The 18,633-nt window shown below is 56.4% G+C and overlaps 4 protein-coding genes across 4 annotated transcripts in view; 2 read left to right on the top strand and 2 right to left on the bottom strand.

Annotated features, from left to right (window-relative positions):
* Positions 1-202: 202 nt before the first annotated feature.
* On the top strand, positions 203-3,193 carry CSUI_000648 (citrate synthase; the record flags this gene model as incomplete). Its single annotated transcript, XM_068060879.1, has 10 exons — positions 203-391; positions 599-767; positions 877-1,031; positions 1,201-1,396; positions 1,489-1,609; positions 1,899-2,042; positions 2,151-2,240; positions 2,347-2,496; positions 2,682-2,927; positions 3,098-3,193. Exons 1-10 carry the CDS (start codon positions 250-252, stop codon positions 3,191-3,193), a joined length of 1,509 nt encoding a protein of 502 aa, XP_067927133.1. The 5' UTR covers positions 203-249.
* A 10-nt stretch (positions 3,194-3,203) lies between these two features.
* On the bottom strand, positions 3,204-5,735 carry CSUI_000649 (uncharacterized protein). Its single transcript, XM_068060880.1, has 2 exons — positions 4,162-5,735; positions 3,204-3,836 (listed from the first exon to the last, which is right to left on the bottom strand). Exons 1-2 carry the CDS (start codon positions 5,452-5,454, stop codon positions 3,585-3,587), a joined length of 1,545 nt encoding a protein of 514 aa, XP_067927134.1. The 5' UTR covers positions 5,455-5,735; the 3' UTR covers positions 3,204-3,584.
* Positions 5,736-7,614: 1,879 nt separating this feature from the next.
* Positions 7,615-11,543, bottom strand: CSUI_000650 (family rna methyltransferase). Its single transcript, XM_068060881.1, has 4 exons — positions 9,657-11,543; positions 9,260-9,512; positions 8,857-9,159; positions 7,615-8,558 (listed from the first exon to the last, which is right to left on the bottom strand). Exons 1-4 carry the CDS (start codon positions 10,016-10,018, stop codon positions 8,040-8,042), a joined length of 1,437 nt encoding a protein of 478 aa, XP_067927135.1. The 5' UTR covers positions 10,019-11,543; the 3' UTR covers positions 7,615-8,039.
* Positions 11,475-18,633, top strand: part of CSUI_000651 (ap2 domain transcription factor ap2viia-6) — a 9,630-nt gene continuing 2,471 nt past the window's right edge. The window contains exon 1 of the mRNA XM_068060882.1: positions 11,475-18,633. This exon is cut by the window's right edge and continues 2,471 nt beyond it. Within this exon, the coding sequence (XP_067927136.1) occupies positions 13,090-18,633 (5,544 nt within the window). The 5' untranslated portion in view covers positions 11,475-13,089.

Raw genomic sequence — 18,633 nt, forward strand, 5'->3', positions numbered from 1 at the left:
GACTTGGGAACTGCATGGCTGGCGCGTGTGTAGCTTCTGGTCTGTCACCCGCGCATTTTCCCGCGCGAGTGGTCTTCCGACTTCGGGAGATTTCCCTCATCCACCCATTCCGTACAAAGCTTTTTGTGTTCGGTCTCCCTCGCTACGTATCCCGAATATGAGCCGCGTTTTGGCAGCCGGTCAGCTTTCGTCTGCTCCTAAGACAAGGAAAACTTGACATCCGCTCTCTTACCAGCCTGCCTTTTCGCGATGAACCGGCTGGGCGTAATAAACGGCCATCTCCGCTCTTCAGCGACGACCGGAGGCCATGGTCCTCACGGTCAGGAGAAAGAGAAAACTGCCGAGACAAGGGTCCCAAAGAATGTCCTGACTGTTTTTGATGAAAGGACAGGTATAATGGTAGTTGCCGATGTGTCCGGCGCGCCCGGAGGGTGGCCTGGACCCGACAACGATAGGGCAGGCCTTGGTTGTTTTATCTGAAGTAAAATGCTAGAAGCCTTCGCGCTCTTTGAGTTGATACTCTCTAGTATTTCTCAACTGAACCAACATTCACCGTCTGTCTCCTTCTCGACATGTGTGGTCTGTCCGGCTTGCGTAGGGAATGAGTACAGCCTTGCGATAGAAAATGATACCGTCCGCGCCAAGGATTTCGAGAAAGTTCGGGTCCCAGGTGGTCCACCGCTGCGCATTTACGACCCCGGTCAGACGAACACCTGCGTGTGCGCCTCTCGCATCACCTACATTGACGGTGTAAAGGGAATTTTGTGGTGAGAACTTTTTATGCGTGGCGCGTACTCCAACTCCGATGTTCAGGGAGACATATGTTGCTGGGATTGAGCAAGATGAGCTGCATGGTTTCCATTCCCTTCCATTCAGGTATCGAGGATATCCCATTGAAACCCTGGCAGAAAAGGTATCTTTCGAAGAGTGCGCGTTCCTGCTCATGTACGGAGAGCTTCCCACTGCATCTCAGTTGAGTGAATACTCCGCGACATTAAGAAGGCTGGCAGACATCCCAAGCGGGTTGAGAAGTAAGCGTTAAATAGAGGTTTGTTACTTTCCGTCGTCTTTCCTCCGATCGAGAACTCGCACACCCCGGCTGCCACTCGTAACCCCGGGCTAAGTTGCCATGCCTCTGGATCCCTCTGCACACCAAGGGATTCTAGGTTTGCTGCGCTGTTCTTTGTGGGGTAATTTCAGGTCTGATCAGGACTTTCCGACCTGACGCCCACCCGATGGGAATGTTGATGGCTTGTTTAGCTGCCGCGGGAACAATGTTTCCAGAAGCAAATCCTTGTATTGCCGGACAAACAGTTTACAAGGAGGCGGAATTGCGAAACAGGCACCTTCTGCAAGCTCTTGCCATGACACCTACAATCGCGGCGAATATTCAGAGGTACTCGTTGTCAGGTCACAACTCGGACAAATCGCATTTGGAGGAGGCACTCCGAGCCCACTCCCGTTCTTGTTCAACTGCTACTCTTGCAGGCACCGCCAAGGCCTTCAACTAGTGGCCCCTGAGGGAGAACTGGGCTTCACCGCTAGTTTCATGGCGATGGTAGACAAGAGAGGAAACTCCGTATCTTCGCCACATCCCGTCCTTGCGAAGGTTAGGTCAAAGGGCATGTGCGTATGCTCGCTCTTTGCTTGCTTGCTTGCCAGCATGTCGCTGCATCGACTCTCTCGTAGCGAAAAAGGAGAAGTGCGTTCAGGGAGTATGATCGCCCTATGTAGCGGCTGCGGCAGACAGTGATAGGCCATACACCAGTCTGTTTCATTCCTCTGTGTGATCGAGGGTCATCAGTGGTGTTGTCGAGCTGGCAAGCTTATTGGGTCCACACGCCTCCCGTGTGGTAACGTGGCTCGAGGGTCTCTGCTGTCGTGCCGTGTGACTCCAGGCACTCGATATTCTGTTTGTACTCCATGCGGACCACGAGCTCAACTGCAGCACAGCTGCTGCCCGGCACGTGGCCTCTTCGAACGCCGACATTTATACGTGCGTGGCCGCCGCCACAGGTGCTCTTTATGGACCCCGACACGGGGTAAGTTCCGACCGAACTTGTTCGGCCGGAGTCTGTCTGCTGCAGTCCGGAAAGGTACGCCTGACAATTGTATGTTCCACTTTCCGGCGACGCGTCTCGTTGCTTCAGGGCGCGAACGAAGCGGTTGTGCGCATGCTTGAGCGCATTCAAACCTTAGATGCCGTACCTGACTTCATCGCAAGAGTCAAGAACAGAAAGGTGAGTGTGACAGTGTGGACAGGGTTTCACATGGTATAAGAAGTTAGGAAGTCCATTTCCGTCCGGACTGACGTCTTCCTTTGGTGAGTGAACATCCTCCTTTCAGGAAAAGCTCATGGGCTTCGGACACCGCGTCTACAAGAGTTATGACCCTCGCGCAAACATCATCCGGCAGGTGGCAGAGCTGGTCTTCAAAATCGTGGGGGACTCGCCTCTTATCGCGATTGCCCGAGAACTCGAGCGCGTTGCTATGAAGGTCAGCTGAGGGAATTCGAATAAGGCTCACACATCTGTGCTCGCTTGCCGTTGCTCGAGCATCGTCTGTGGCGAAAACCATTTTTTTTTCCTTGAAGCCAGAAAGCTATCAATAATCCCGTGTTCAGTAGAGAGTGATGAGATCGGACCTAGGAAACGTGCTTCTCATTTTGTATATCCGTGCAGGACCCGTACTTCACGTCGCGCCGACTATACCCGAACGTCGACTTTTACAGCGGAATCATCTACAAGGCTATGGGGTTCCCAGTGGAGTTTTTTCCTCTGCTGTTCGCTATTCCACGAATGGCGGGATGGACAGCACACTTGAATGAGTTTATAACTGATCCAGAAAACCGCATAGCGCGGCCCTTCCAAGTGTATCTCGGGCATGGTCTCAGAAGTGAGGTTCCACCTCCTGAGGACAGGCAAGAGGTGAGTGCTACTTCGGAAGGAGGCGATTTCGAACTCACCGGAGGTACACCCTATGATATTCGCACAGGTGCAGCTGTTTCCCAGTGAGCTCACTTTTCGGACTCCGCTGTCGGTATACTTCACCATCCCCATGAGGTATGCTGTAATCGTGTGAAAATACTTTGGTGCAGCTTGTGAGTGCGGGTGCTCTAAAAATCAAGAACACGGCTGAAGAGCGCAGGCGATTGATCTCATCTGCGAGGATCACTCGAAAAAAAGGCGCTTGACGCGTGGAGTTACCCGGTCTTCCACGTCACTGTCGGCCGAAACCATCCAAGATTCATAAGCGTGGCTTCTTCGCAGGCTACCCTATCGCGGGTCCTCGTGCTACCTAAACCACGCGCCCGCAGGCTGGACTCCATAAAGATAAACGAACACTTGCCGGCTACCTGGTGCCAGCCGTCTCGCCAGCTACGGGCCGTCTTTCCTTGTTGCAGCTTTTTCCCAGGCGGGGACTTCCGAACTCGACTTTGTTAAGCGTAGGCACCCTACCAGAATACAGCCTGGAGCGTGTCCAAGATGGCTTTGCAACTCGTGCCCGCCCAACGGTGGCTGTGCTACACTCCGCGAGCTCCGCCGAACATCAAGAACAGGATCAACATCCGAACTCGGGAACGCCTATTTCTGCTTGAAAAATTCATCTGTTATGACTATCAGGAGATTCATAGCCGCGAGGAGCAGTTCTGTGCACTCGTGTTTTCCCTCGTCGGCTTTTGTCCTCTCTGCACAGTGGGTCGTTTGCGCGGACGAGCAAGCCATGCTTTCGCAGTTATCATTTTGAGTGCGCCTCGCGTGCCCTAGGGCTTCCCGAGCCTGTTCGCACTGTCTCCTTAACGTTTGAAGGCAGAAGGCCACGTCAGCATCCATTGCCTGCAGCAGAATCGAGTCCAGAGTAGGAAAGCAGGACACAAAAGCCCCAAGGGAGACTACAATTCAACCAGCTCCATCACCTTCTTCCTGACCCACCTGTGTACGAATGCTGAACGCTCTAGGGTCGCGTCTGCACCCAGCAGGCGTGCACAGCTGTCCTGATCACAGCGACGGCCGTAAGCATTACATGGCAGTGGAGTCATCGAAAGGTAATCAGAAGCCGACGGGGGTTTTTTCGGGTCCTTGTATCCCGTGGTGGTACAACCAGCCAACGAATGCCCCTAACGTTCACTCTGCACGCTCCTGCTGGCGAGTCAGTTCCTACCTGGAGTTCATCCAAGTAAAGCAACAAGCCGAAAAGCCAGCAAGCCTGCTGTAATGTCACGTGACTTGCCGGATCACGGCAGCACGAGCATGGTGTACCTTTCTGCACCTCGCCCGGTGTTGTCACTTCTCCTGGGCAATGCCCGGCTTTCGAGTTACCGGCAATAGATCGCTGCTGGCTTTGTATGTCTTCCACCAGGAGAGTCAGGAGTCGACACAGTGCAACTGTATCACAGGCCTTTAAAATGTCGAAAGAGGGCGGATGGCAGCGACAGTACAGTGACCACTCGTCTATGCTCCACAATCTGCAATCTCCTGAAGACGCAGGGAGGGTTACTTGACAGTCTGAATCACTTTGGGCTTCTACTGCTTGGCGTAGGCCAGTAAATTCTGATAAGATACTGGCGGACCACTGTCTCCCGGGAGCCTGTCCAGAAGAGAGAGCGGCCCGTCTCTTTCGCTCTATGACCAGCAGCCTTTGCATGTACGGTGCGACCCGTGTGATGACCTCATCTGAGTCAGCCTGAGGAGCGAAGTCGACTCCAGGCTCTTCCTGCTCAAATGGACCTGCCGTTGGTTCTTTCCCGGAACGCGCAAGGCGAGTCCAAGGATCACGTGCCACCCCATCCGCCTCTGGTTGCGTCACACCTCGGAGAGAGTCTGGGAAAGAAGCCCATGGTGATGTTTCAGCTTTTTCAGTCTCTCCCTCCCCTCCCCCATCGCCGACAGCGGAAGTCACCTCAGATTTGAAATTCGAGAGACCCACAATCCCGGCAGCACTAGGGCCCACGTGTGAACCACTTCTGCAGTTCTCCCCAGCTTTGCCTTCACGAGTGCGGCAGAAATCTGGGGTGGACAACCCCTTAGGCGGTGCGGCACTCTCCACGCGCTCTTCCTGTCGTCGCGCTTCTCTACTACGTGGCGAGCCTAGGTCCTGTCCACTGGAGGTTAACTGGCCGGCACCCGCTCGTTTGCCGTGAGCAGCTTCCGCTTGACCCCGGACACTCCCAATTCTCCTCTTCCCTGTAGAACATGCTACGTTAGGTAGCTGCCTCGCCTCGTTCCGGACAGCGAGCAGATAAGCCTCAGCAAGCGGTTGAAGAAGGTCCGCGCTGGAATCGATGTCTTCGCAGACCGCCACCGCAGTGGTCGCGGCCCGCACAATTTCCAGCGTGCTCGCCACGGGTCCAGAGGTGGAGTTTGCTGGCAATGGAAGAGCGGGCTGGGGCAGGAGGGGATCCTCCCAGCCCTCTTCGTTTGTCAAATCGTCCTCCGCGGGTGGCGATCTATCCATTCTCTCAGGACGGAACACTTGAGCAGCGTTGCTAACTACGCGAGAGAAAGCCACAGCAGGACACTGGATTGAGTGAGTTTCAGAAACATGCAGGCCTGGGTCTAACTGGACTCAATCTCGAAGGACTCTTCCACATGAGCGCAGCAGAGCTTCACTGGGCCGCCCTCGTCTTCGGATAACCTAGCAGGGTGCCAAGTGGACGGCGGGGCGCTGTCCGCCACCTCAAGATGTGGCTCCGCTTAGACAAAGAAGAAATGCATTTGCTACAGCAGGCAAAGGCTTCAGCAGGGATCAGGACACTGTCCTCCCCGAAGACTGTCACGGGCTCCTGCTGCCTGGTTTGAGTTGCATGTGCGCATGCAGGAAATAGCCGTGGCCTGTAGAGTAGCATGTCTCACTCTCAGCTGGCATGCGTGTGCTGCAGAAAGCCCTTCAAGCATCCCTCCTTCATCCACTTCCAACGATAAAACGAGTCCGCGGCCCACCATGTACCGGTTTCAGGGTCACTCTCACAGGGGCTTACGGCGGCTGGTTGAATCTCCACACGCACAGTGGGCGATATGCAGTTGCACGAATCACACGGAAGCGCTAGATCCAGTATGAGGCTCAACTGTCAGGCAGTCAACTGCGAAGTGGAGCAGGTCAAACCAAAAAAGCTTCTCGGACCCACGACACGAGGCGCCAGGTGGGATTCACACCTCGGAGCAGAAACGTTCTTTGCCGACAAGGGCGGTTCGTGAAGCAGAGAGACAAACTGGTTGCCGAGCGCAGTCGGTAGTGTCGACGCTAGGGCCACGGGGTTTGCTAGCACCTCTGAAATGAGAGCCAGAGCTGACCAGTACCGGCCAAGGCGAACGTGAACGGGGTAGAAAGCGGGCGACACTAGGGGGGAGTGAATTCATGAGCCAAACCTGTCATCCGGTGCAGTGCGCAACTGATTCTGGATGTGTTGGGCTCAGCACCGTAGCTGCAGGATGGGCAAAGCGGGACGCACCTGCAGTTTGTACTCGTTAGGCGAGCTCGTCCTGTGTCTGTACACTCTGGTAACACCTCGGGGAGGCTGTCTGGCTTCTGAGCTGAGTGCCGGGAGCTCCTACGCCTTGGCCGTAAAGATAAGCTCACGGTCATCGAGTAGCTAGCTCCAAAATGCCTGTGCTTTTTCCCGGTAAACAGCCCCACAAGCCAGAGCAGGCCAAGAGGCCCGCGCTGTTGCCTGTCTTCGTGCAGAACCCCACTGGGGTAGACACGATGGGTAAGGCGTCCTTCCACTGGCAGTGTGCTCTTTTTATTTTCACCCGGCAACAGGATTTCCCAGCGGCTACAAACCCAGCACTCCCCATCAGCCTACCCGCCACTTCACCGATGAGGAGCACTCCACCAACTATTTCCTCGCTCCAGGCTTACTCTTGAGGAGCCTACCCAGCAGGCTGCCAACAATCGAACAGGTCGACGACGTTTACTGCCGGAATGTGACCATGGTTAGCCACTCACCCCGCGTGTCGCGCAGTGGTCTCGTTTGTAGACTCGCACCTCAGTGCATGGTTGCACTAAGCTTCGCTGTGATATCCGAGTTTTGTCTAATACTGGCGATGCTAGCGCCTTTCTACGAGGGGAGTTTCCGCTCGATGGTCGCACTTTTTGTTACGGAGACTCCAGCAGCATGGTACGCGCCAGTGACTTTCTGGACACCGCCTGCTCGGGAGTCAACCTTGGGCCGCGCCATTCAGGCTGACCTTGGTAATTGCGGAGCTGTGCTACCAGGTTGTCCTTGTCGCCTTTGCTATTGTAGCCTCGATGCCGGCGGTGGGATCCGCTCGCCAGTGGGGCAAGGTATACTACGCTGCGTTGGCCGGAATGCTTCTGGAGATACTCTTTATTGTGGCAGTCAAGTAAGCTTACATTTATTGCAGGCACTACACGAGCCTAACCGTGTTACTTCAGGCGCGTCAACCTTATTGCCTTCCTTGCGCGGGCTATTATCGGTAAGGCGACGACAGCTTCTGTTCGGCGGGCTCAGCGGCCGGCGACCCCTGCAACTCCCTTCAGCCCTGTACGCGCGGTCGCTTGCCGGACTGTCCAACTGCGCTCAGGATATGAGACTTCTAGCCCGTGTTTCCTTCCTGCCGTGAGTCCCTGCGCTGGCGCGCTGTCTTCATCTCGCGGGCATTGCCTTGTGAAGAGCACGCAACAGTATGTTCGGACCAGTGCATAGCAAACGCTACCTGTAAAACGATAGTCACCCTGGTCCATGACGGAAAAAACATTCAATCTGTTAGCTCTCGGGAATGGCGACAAGTTAGACGGTGAAACATTCAGCTCACTCACACTGACTTCGCTGCAGCCGAGTTAGATCGGTGAGCGCTCCGACAGCAAACACGCTGTCAGTCTCTACGATTGAGACCAGCGCTCTAAAAACACTCGCGCAGCACTGCGGCTGTCTTCCATTGCGCCACTGGACTGCCCCGATGAACCGCGGCGAAGTGACGGCTGCCCAGGTGTCCGGTCGCCAGTCTCCACCGGGCCCGGCGGTGCCACATGCGACTGGCGTCATCTGGTGGTACGTGAAGAGCCGCTCCTCTACATCGTCACCTGCCAGAGCTGCTTCCCTTGTTAGGGAGAGAAAAGACGAAAGCGGAAGAGGCTACGTCCGGAAAATGTACCTGCTTCAGCTGATACATCATTATGGTGCTCCAAGAGACAGGGTGCATCATTGCCATAGTTTCCATTCCCCCATGCTTCTCGTCCTCCACGCCGGCACCCGGTAGAGACACCACAAGGTCAGGTCGAAAAAAGCCCGGAAGTCGGCTCCCTGCTAGTGCTAGGGCCACATCCTCGTCCGCCGGACGCCCGGCCGCGAGACTCGCTGCCACCGGGCCACACTTTGGCTGCACGTGGTTGCCATGGCGGACTGCGTCGCCTGCTGCTCGGTAGGCGTCCTCATCAATAACAAGACAGATTCCCTTGGACTCTTCTGGGGCGATCTCGATCGACTCTATTGACCTGCCCCGACCGTGTGGTACACAGACCAGGAGTTTGTGGTCGGCACTAAATTTGAGAAGTTCTTCCCATGTACCTCGGCAGTAAGGCATCCAGAAAAGAGCTCCCTAACACGGCGCAAGAGACAGCAGTCCTGTGGCAATGCGAGATGTCACCGGCAACAAGGCGGTAGAGTGCATCCCAGAGTACAGCTTTGGATGTCCGGCCGTGAACCCGTGTCCTCCGATGCAACCCGCTTCCCGGTCATCCTGTTCGGACCGCGGCCCCGCTAAGCGAAAGCAGTTTCACCGTCCGCCCCGTCCAAGCAAAACGAATGTTCTCTCGCGCTTTGTCGGACAACGGTGCTGAGCATAGCCGAACTACGGTCTGCCACGAAGACAACCTGCGTCGGACAAGCGAACGCACCTGTGAGGCCCTGATTGCCAGCGGACTGAACACGTCTGGGCACTGCGGCAGCAGCCACACACCTTGCCACTGCAGGGCTGCTGCAGACCGAAGCAGGGTGCCTATCAGTCCACTAACAATGTGGTCAGCTTGGCTGCCCCCGTCTCTAGCGGTTCTAGCAGGGAAAGCTTGAATGCCTTCATTGTAGCAGCACGGAGGCCGGCCCAGACAAAGAAGTAGTCTGATATCACCGAGATCTTTTGCCGGAGGAGGGTGGGCCATTTCGGCCACACAGCCACCATCGTAGGAGTGCAGGCCCGCTAGCTGAACACGCACACAGCGCCCAACACCAACAGCTACCGTGCGCGAGGAGATCCGGGGACTGCCTGCAACTGCCACTTTCGCTGCTCCACACGGGTCGTACCTTTCTCAGAATACGGTCGCTAGCGTAGTGCATTTCAGCAGCTGGTGCAACAGACACCCGGTCATCTGACTTCTCGGTGAAACTGTCCCTGCCGGCTTGCATTGGTGCCTCCAGTTCTCGACGTGGTCCAGCTTGTCTTTCACTGGCCCGATTCCTCCGGCCGAGGCTAGTGATGAGTCTTTTACAGTGAAAGAACTTTCTGAGGTCCTTAACAAGAGACCCCCCACTAACGATGACACTCTGGGTAGACGACCTGCGCACATTCGTGGAAATCGAAGGAGTAAACTATACAGGTTGTGAACCACATTTGGAGACCGAGCTAGAGACCACGAAAGATCTGAACGTGCCTCTGCTTGCGGTGGCAGCATATGTGGCCACAGCGTTCCTGGACACTCACCTGTATGAGGGGTTGCCGGCAACGCGAAACAGATGCCTTACAAGAGGGTCGCTGACGCGGCGCAACTGCAGACAGCGTCGACCGTTAGCGCGGAGTCGCAGTTGAAGGCGATGCTCGTGGTCGGTCGTTGCACTCTCCGCAGCAGTCCTGGAATGCGCCCTGTGCTCTGCCGCAGCGTCCGCAAACGCCAAGCCCATGCCCGTCGTCGTCGGAGTTCGCGACTGCTCCGAGGAAGGCAGGGCCACATTGTGGGTGTCGAGTTGTCTGCTGTTTGGCAGGGACGCCGCATGCCTTGCGAGACCCGTTACTACGGGGGTAGGGCTGTTCCGCGCACGCAGCAGCAGTGGACTGATTGTACTCATCGTCAAAGGTACTCCGGGGTTACGCACCAGTGGCCCAATCCGCACTGCGCGCTTGTGTTCCCAAGGTCAACTGCCGCGCAGTTGAGAGACTGACACGGCAACGGCGGAGCGCGATCTTCTCCTTGCTCAACCCCACGACAGGTACCGACCTACCCACCTACAGAGTGGAGTTCTTTGTACGCCCAAGCGATGGTGTAACACAGATATAGATAAGAGCAAGACAGCATTCCACTACCGTTGAAAAAAAAAAAATTGAGGTGTGGCCGGACTTGCCCGTCGGACGCAGCAGATGTATCCCGTCGTGGAGTGCCGGGGGCACTCAGCCGGCACGGCGAGTAAGGAGGTAGGAATCAATGTGTACAGGCGTGGTGGGTAGCTGACAAAAAGCGCTTCACATTTGTGAGCGAAAGCGTTGACGGAGACGGTAACAGTGTACATACGCACAGAGACGCGACTATATGGAGACCCGCGCTCTCCATAAAAGCCACCGAAGGATCTCGAGTCCGTCGTTCATTATATGAGATAACACAGCTCCAACTCCCGCCGCCACTGAACGGACCGCGCCACGCTGCTCTAAAGGACATACTGCGAGCAATCTGAAAAGCAGGCCCAAGGGAGCAGAAGCTGGACGCAGCTTCGGCGGTTTTAGGCTGCGGTTGTGCAATCAACTATCTGTGAACACCTCCGGCACGCATCGGTCATTCACCGGCGATCCAGCACGCAGTTGCCCAGGTCCTCTTCCAAAATGGTGTGCGCTGCTGCTCCGAGGTATCAAGAGGTGTGCTCGGCCGGGTTAACGGCAGCGTACTGATGCTCGTCTGCTGTCGACCAGTTCCAAACCAGGGAAGCAGGTTTCCCCGACACGGTTCGCCGCACACCTGCAAAGAACGTTAACAACCAACAATGCAGCGGATCGCACCCTATTGCCTTCAAAGCGTGGCTAGATTTTTGCTGGCATGTCCTACAGCCAACTTAACCAGTTCGGCTCCCGTTGCGTTTCACGAGGTGACTGAAGCACCGCGGACCTCAAAAAGAACCTGGTTACGGGTGTGTACCCTCCAGGAAGACGTCCGTGGAGCAATCGCACCGGGGAAGTGTCGTCTCGTCAGCGGTGACGTGGGGGACATGGGCCGGGACGACAAAGGAACATACCGCGGAGTCTCTAGGGTAACGCCTCTTCTCTTTCGATAAAGAATGGAACTCTGCCTCGGTGCTGCAGGATTTCTAGTGACCGGTTACTAAAGACAGGCCTGGGTACTGATGTGATAATCGCCCTATCCGGACAGCTTTGGCAGTATCGTTTCGAGCTGTGCTGGCAAGGGTTTGCCTTGCTAACCCCCCTAAAGGGGGGGGTGCCATCCCAGCCCCGGTGCTGTGGGCCCAGCTTCCCAACCACGCTCCAGCTGCCTGTTTCGACTTCACTTGCCGATCTGAAAGCACTAGACTTTATTCAGGACCATACTGCGCGTATTAATCTGGCTGTTTCTCTCGGTAGAAAATAGCCGTAACTGTCAGCGAGTTCTAGTTTCCACAAGGTTCTATCATGCCACCGAGAACCGCCCCGGGCCAGTACGCGCTCCAGACTTCGGCATCGTCGGTTTCTGTGAGCCGGCCGACCACCACATATGGGACTTGCTTATAGAGAGTCGTGGCACCGGGGCGGTCTGGACACAATGGCACGCAGGTCGAGCCGCCTATGTTTTTCTTCAGATTGTCGATTTCCACCTCCTTTACATACATTTGTTTCTCACAACTGTAGGTGTTCGGTGACTAATTGTTCCGTTGACGTCCAACTGTCTTTCCCTCTTTGAGCACTCTCATGCATCCAAGCCACCTGCTCCACGCCGGTGCTAGACGCCGTTGCCACTCCGCCACGGCTGGAGACAGCCAGTCGCGATATGCCACTCCGCGACTGGGGTGCCGTGTATTCCAGAACTGCGCAGCTTTCCTTTTTTTTTTTTTAAATTGTAAAACGCAACTCGACGAGGCAACAGCGTCTCCGGTAACTCGCCTCCTCGTTCACGCTGGCATGTCCTGCCAACCTGGCAACTTCTCGTACCGCCTATACTGAAAGAAGTGTCATTGACTCTGACGCTGGTCTGCATTTCCAAAGAATGAATTCTTCCTCTCTCTCGTCTTTCCTTTTTTCCCGGCCCTGGTGCCACGGTCTCGCTACGGGACACGGCTCCTCAACTTTCGTTCAACGACGTAACGGACAGCCTACACTCGGCGCTATCACTTTGCGTGAATCGAGTTGCACTCTACCTGTTTGTTGAATGTAACTGCGAAACCTCTGGCTGGACGTGTGTCTCTTGCTGAGCCGGAAACCACACTTGGCGCTGTTTAGACTGTACTTTCCTCTCGCGAGCCTGCCGGTGCTGTGTTGCTGATTCTCTTGTTGAGTCTCCTGGGCAAGAAACGCCACGGCCCCCCTGCGACGATTGCGTCTCGTTTTTGTTCCCGGTGCGGTGCTCACCAGCTGTCAACCCTCTAGGCACTCCTCCTGCTACAGTGGGGAGTCCGTGGAAACCTTTCGATGATGAACCCACAGTAGGACACTACGGCACCGCGCTCACTTCAGCGCCGAGATTTACCGCCAAAGGAGTCGACAGAGTCTTCCAGCGTATCATATTGATCTCCCTCCTGACCATGTTTCGGCTCGCACCCCGTCTCCGCCGATGCCCGCGGCACGAATGTCCGTCAGTAGGAGGTAATGTGTGTGGGGCTCATCCCGGGAGGTTCTCTCCGAGAAACAGCACTCTGCCAGCTTGTCTCCGCGTTCTTTCTCCTGAGATACCTATTCTGCCCCTGCGTCTAGGCAACAAGTTACTTCCTCTGATGTTACGGTCCTCCAAGCAACTACTTCCCTTCCAGAGTGTGCACACGACAGCGCACACACGTACATGATCGACCACGGAACGGCTTCCGACCCTGTCGTTCCAAGGTCTTCTTCGGCATTGTGTCTGTCAAACCTCTACCTTTGACGCCGTCTGCCACTCCCAGTGACTTCGCCTCTGTTGAAAATATTGCGTTAAACTTTTTTCTGGGCTGAAGTAGCGAAGACGAGAGTCATGAAGGGCGACCCCTCGAGGGCCTGGATGGAAGAAACACCAGGCAGTCACGACACAGAACAGGCAGGAGAGCTGCTGACCCCACAAAGGAGACTTCGTGACCTGTCGAACCTCCCGCGTATACACGTGGAACCATCGACAAGTTTAGTTGCTCCTGCCCGGACGGTGTGTTCTTCAGACGGTGTGATAGTTAAAGACGAGTTCTCTTCCGTCGCTGGAGTGTTGTCGAGCCAGTGTGATGGTACGGGCTCTGACAGGAGTGAAAACTCGCCTGCTTCCGCTCCCTGCAAGGATCTGTCGTCCCCACAAAGCACGCCCCCCCGGAGTGCCGTCGTCGCCTCGCCACTCGTCAAGAATTTCCGTTCCAGGCCAACTACACTAGGCATAACTGTGAAGGCCGCTCTGTCCGCGGAGACAGCTACAACAGCAGAAACGATATCGGCGTCCGAACCTCCAAGCGTGTCTCCAAAGCGCGTTGGTGCCGCAGGGTCACAGGAGAGACGGCATCCGCTATCCTTGCGCTCTCGAGAGACACTGAATGGCCAGACGCCCTTAAAACGTGTCACGGAGCCACCGCGTAGAGTGCGAACTAGAGGGCGTAGCTCTGCGTGCGAGTCAGATACGGAGCACTGCGTGCAAGGAGACTCGTGTGACTCCAGTAGCAACCCCGAGAAGCCCACCACAGGCCTGCCTCACTGCAGCATCACAGAGTCCGTAGCAGGAGACGAAGTGGCAGGCAATGACAACCTGAAGGAACATCGAGTGCAGCTGTCTCGCGCAGCTGGCGGACAGCGGGAGGGAAAAAGAGCGCCGTCAGACAGGACCATCAGCGGGAGTATGGGTGCAGAGGGGGGTATACTTCAGGAATCAAGCAGGCACCTAGACACAGCAGATCCTTTTGACACATGCAGCAAGAGGAATGATCCCTCCCCCTCATGTGCAGGACTTCGCCCTCTTGACCCTGTTGCACATGATCCTTCCATTTGTCCTAGCCAGAGCATCCGAAAGGCAGAGGAGATGGATAGGTTCTTGAATCAGTGGCAACCAAGCAAGGAGGTTGTTGAATCAGGCACGGCGGAGGTGGGCAACCAGTTCCAGCAGGCGGCCTTCCTCTTACAAATGCAACAGCAGCTCCAGCAGCTGTTGCGTGCTTGCTCACGGCCGGCAAGTCCGAGTAATGTGCAGGTCTGTACGGGGTCCCACCAAAAGCGCAATGAAGTGGCTTCAGCCGCCGATTCACTGGTGATGCCTGAGACGCATCGCTCTCTTGAAGGAAAGAGGGAAGGTGGTAGGGAGGAACAGGAGCAGACGCACTATGTGGAAGCTGTTTTAGGTTCAGGCATGCCCGATGTAATGCAGTCTCGCACAACGACAACTTCCACTTCGGGCAGCGCAAGCGAGGGGGCTGAGATCAGCGGGGCGGCAGGAGTTCCTGCGTTGCTCCAGGGAGGAGCACTGGCGGGTGCTTTGCCCGCGGGACAGCATGCGTCGGCTGACGTTTCTGCAACTCTAGAGCGTGGACTGAGAACTCGGGATCTGCCGACCACGCATCAGTCAGATCGGCGGTTGGATCAGCAGCACCGAGCGCAGCCAATGCTTGTGCTACAGTTGCCGACAGTGGAGCCTTGCCCCACCGCTGTGCACTTGCTGGCTTCGGGGGTTTCCAAGGAGGAACTGCAGCGTAGAGAGCGCGAACTCCAACAGCAGCTGCGTAGCTACCAGCAACAGCAGGAGATACTTCAGGTTCTGTTGGGGCAAATGACAGCGTTACGGCAAAATGCTGAGGCTGCAGAAGCCGCTACTGCTGAACGAGAGGGCGGAGGCATGTGCGAGTTGGCCGAGAGCCCAGTTTCAGGAGCTAGGAGCTTGAAACGTGTGAAAGCGCGGGAGCATTCCGCGGAGCCGCGCGCAAACGATGACAGAACCGCAAATGGTACAGGGAATGGTGTCAGAGATCAAGCCGGAGAGCATCGCTCGAAAGGTGAAGACGGTTCGACAGATTGCGTAGGTTGGAAGGGAATGCTACTTCAAGAGAAAGAGTATGATACCCAAGGTCCAAAGCGAAGGCGCACAGAGGGGGAACAAGATGCCTTGAAGATGAAGGCGTTATCGCGTGTTTGTGGCCCTTTATCCCCGAGGTCATCCATGGTATGTCACAACACGACCGGACAGGGAAACTTTCATAACGGCATTCCAGGCGGTCCGCTCTCTATTGCTTCAGCTTTGAATGCACTGTCGCTCGTAGCAGGAGGAGCGAAAGTGAACAGCGGCTTTTTGAATACAAATGGGATGGGGACAGAAAGGAGTGAAAGCGCAAGTGGTGTGTTTCGTCAGACGTTGTTGTCGCCCTCGGGTCTCCCACTTCATCAACCAGCGCGCAGTCTTGCGCGGGTCGACGTCGACAAGACAACTGTTCGGGCGACGAATGCTTTAGGGATCGCGGACGGTGGTGACGCGGTACGGGCTGGTCTGGCGAGTGAGCTAAGTTTGCCAGTTGGCAGCAATGCGTGGTCCAGTTCAGATCAGGAAATGTTGGCGTTGCTAGCAGGTTCCACCGGTTCTGTAGGGAGAGGGTCGTTGCTGGCACAGCATCAGCAACGCGCGGCAGAGTATGCAAGGTTGGCCCGCTTGCTGCCGCGTATCAATCGTCTCACGTTCTCAACCCAGACTCTCATGTGGGTGGTGCGCGTGCAGACACGCCGTACGCGGTTGTGTAAGTCTTTTTCTGTCCGCAAAATGGGCTTCTTACCAGCGAGGCAGGCGGCTGTAGACTTCCTTGCGGACTTCGACAGACAGGAGCAAGAGCGGCAGCAGGAGCGACCAGCGTCTCCGACCGCACCGCAATCAAATGTCTCTTCGGCGGGTTCTGAAAGAGCAACCGGGTGCCTTGAATCTGTCTCGCAGGAATGCTGCGAGTTGGGTCAGGAGAAGGAAAGGGACAGGTTTCCGTCTCTGTGCGCCTGTTGCGGAAAGCAGCGCCTTGTCCCGCCGGAACACAAAGGCGGGGGGGGTTATGCGGAGGCTTCGGTCGAAGCGACGCGATCCGGGCGGGGTCTGTCGGAACCGTGCCGGCCAGGCCGTCTCGCAGGGTTCGAGCCGGGTACCGAGACTCGTAGTAGGTCGTTAGAAGAGAGCGGCCGGCGTCATACGATTGGTCTTGAACAGGACATCACTTGTATTTCGGATTCAGTTCCGGAAAAAGGCAGTAGACAGTCGGGTGGGGATACGTCACCGAAGACAAGTCCCCCGAGCGCCGAAAGCGACAAGTGGCCGAGCTCTTCACAGACTCTGGGTCTTACAAGACGTAGAACAACTCCGAGCTCAGCCTCGTCGGCGGATAGGAGCGCTTGTGAAACATGTACGACCAGAAGGAAGTCGTCTCCGACCGTACCGGAAAAAAGTTGTGAAGCTGGGGACGAAGCCCAAGCGACAGCGCGAAGCGTTGAGGATATATGTGTATGTGAAGCGCAGGGGCTCCGGACTTCCGATCCCGACCCCCCTGAGGACAAGAACAAGGTTTCCCAGGACGAAGATGCGTTGAGGAGTCTAGGTAAATCTGGAAAACCTGACGTCACGGACAGGGCCGGATTCACAGTCGCGGCCGGTAGCGCCTCGACGGTTTCGTCGGCGGGCTGCTGTTGTCCCCGATCAGAACGAAACGAGCAAATTGACGGCCCAGAACCCTCTGCTGCCGCTTTGAGAGACGGTCGAGAAGCGAATCTGCAGCACCTTCACCAACGGCAGCAGCAGCATGAGCGGCGCAAGCACGCGAGGGAGGATCTGGCTGTAAGGGCGCGTCAGCTTCCGCATACTGTCGGTGTGAAGTTTGACCCAACGTGTCCGCGCTGGATTGCGCACTGGAAGAGGGAAGGCCAGCGCTTTTTCAAGAGTTTCAGCGTCGAGAAGAATGGTTTCGAGAATGCCTGGCAGCTCGCTAAGCTTTGTCGGAAGAAAAATGCAGAACTCGCTGCCGCTGCCACCATCAGCAGTCCAAATACTGCTACATCTGCTGGATCTCGAAGGAGGAGCAGCCACTCAAGCAGCGCGAGACTGAGTGGTCCGCAGCGTCGCGTTTTGAACAGAATAGGGACAGATATGGTTTCATCTGGAGTGACAACGGGGGCCGCCGAAGATAGTCCGAAGGCGTCTGAAAACCTGCTGCCTGCGTTGACGTCCCCGTCTTCTGGCGTCGAAGGGGGGAACGTTGACTCAGCCCATCTGGGGCCGTCTATCCCACAGACCTCATGTGTCGGCGACAGTGTGCGTGGTAGTGGGAGTGTGTATCCCTGCGTAGGCGGCAACGTTTCAAATGCCCAGCGAACCAGTGAGGCCATCTGGCGTGACGCAGAGGTTGGTGCGTGCCTTCCGTTAGCAAGCAATGCACAGGGCCCCTTCTCCGAAGCAGAAGCAGCCGTTTCATTCTTAGCACGTACAGCAGGCTTGGCTTCCGCGTCGAAGTGCGGAGACCAGAGTAACCTAGGTGCAACTACGGCAGAGGAGGTTGCTGGACTGAGAGCTTTTTGCAACCTGGTCGCTCCTGACGTCTCCCGCGGCTTTCCTGTCTCCGGGCATGTCGTTTCTGAGAGGGGGGACAATAGCCGCGGCAGGAGCGCGACTGCTCCTTACAGCGCGGCTGCCTCGGAACGCCTTCCAGGGCCATCTGCGGCACAGGAACTTTCTTGTTCTCTTGAATCTTCAATCACGCGAAACGATTCTTTGCTGTCGGCTTTGCTCGCCTGTCAGGGTGCAGCAGGCCATAGTTTCGGAGGAACTTCCGTTGACGTCACGCGGCCGCTGAGCGAGTCAGTGCGCGCAAACAAAGATAAGGCAGCCGGACACTGGGGCAGCAGTAGGGGAGATGGTGACAGCCCTTCCGTGTTAGGCTGTACTACGGAGAACACTGCAGGCTCTCAGATCTCACCGTCTCTTGCACGTGCCAGTGGGCCAGAGAAGCACAGCAGCGGGTCAGAAGGAGGTGCAAGGAGTTGTCTCAGAGAGGAAAATCATGAGGATGAGGTCTCCGAGGCGGCATGTAAACTGGGACGGGGGCGCTCTCTTAGTGTCCCCGCTCGTCCGTGTCCCCCGCTGGAGGGCCTGGCTTCTTCGCGTCAGGCCATTCCGTCGTTGGCGGTGAATGACGGAAGTCCCTCGAGTTGCCGGGATACCAGCACACGTAGCAGCGCATTTGTTGGCAAAAAAGAGGCGACCCCTGACGAGCTTCACTCGAAAGAGAATGTGCGTGTTCAGCAGCTTCCGCAGTCGGATCAGTTGCAGAAGGCTATGCGGCTGTGCAGTGCAATGCTGCGACAGGAAAAGGAAAGCGGGCATGACCAGGCTGCCGACACAGAAGCCCGGAGAGCAAGTTCTCATCCGGTGGCGATTCAGTCCCCACGACTCGTTGAGCAGTTCACTCAGCTTCCTCCCGGATTCTCTTTGCCTCCCGCGGGGAACTGCGAAGGCCTCGTCACCTCTCCGCTGCTGCTTTTGTTGGCTCAACAGCAGCAGGCTCGCAGCGGAGGGGCCTGGGACCTTGGTGCAGGGTGG

This window comes from Cystoisospora suis (assembly GCF_002600585.1).
Source record: "Cystoisospora suis strain Wien I chromosome Unknown contig_257, whole genome shotgun sequence".
In the NCBI taxonomy this organism is placed as follows: domain Eukaryota; phylum Apicomplexa; class Conoidasida; order Eucoccidiorida; family Sarcocystidae; genus Cystoisospora; species Cystoisospora suis.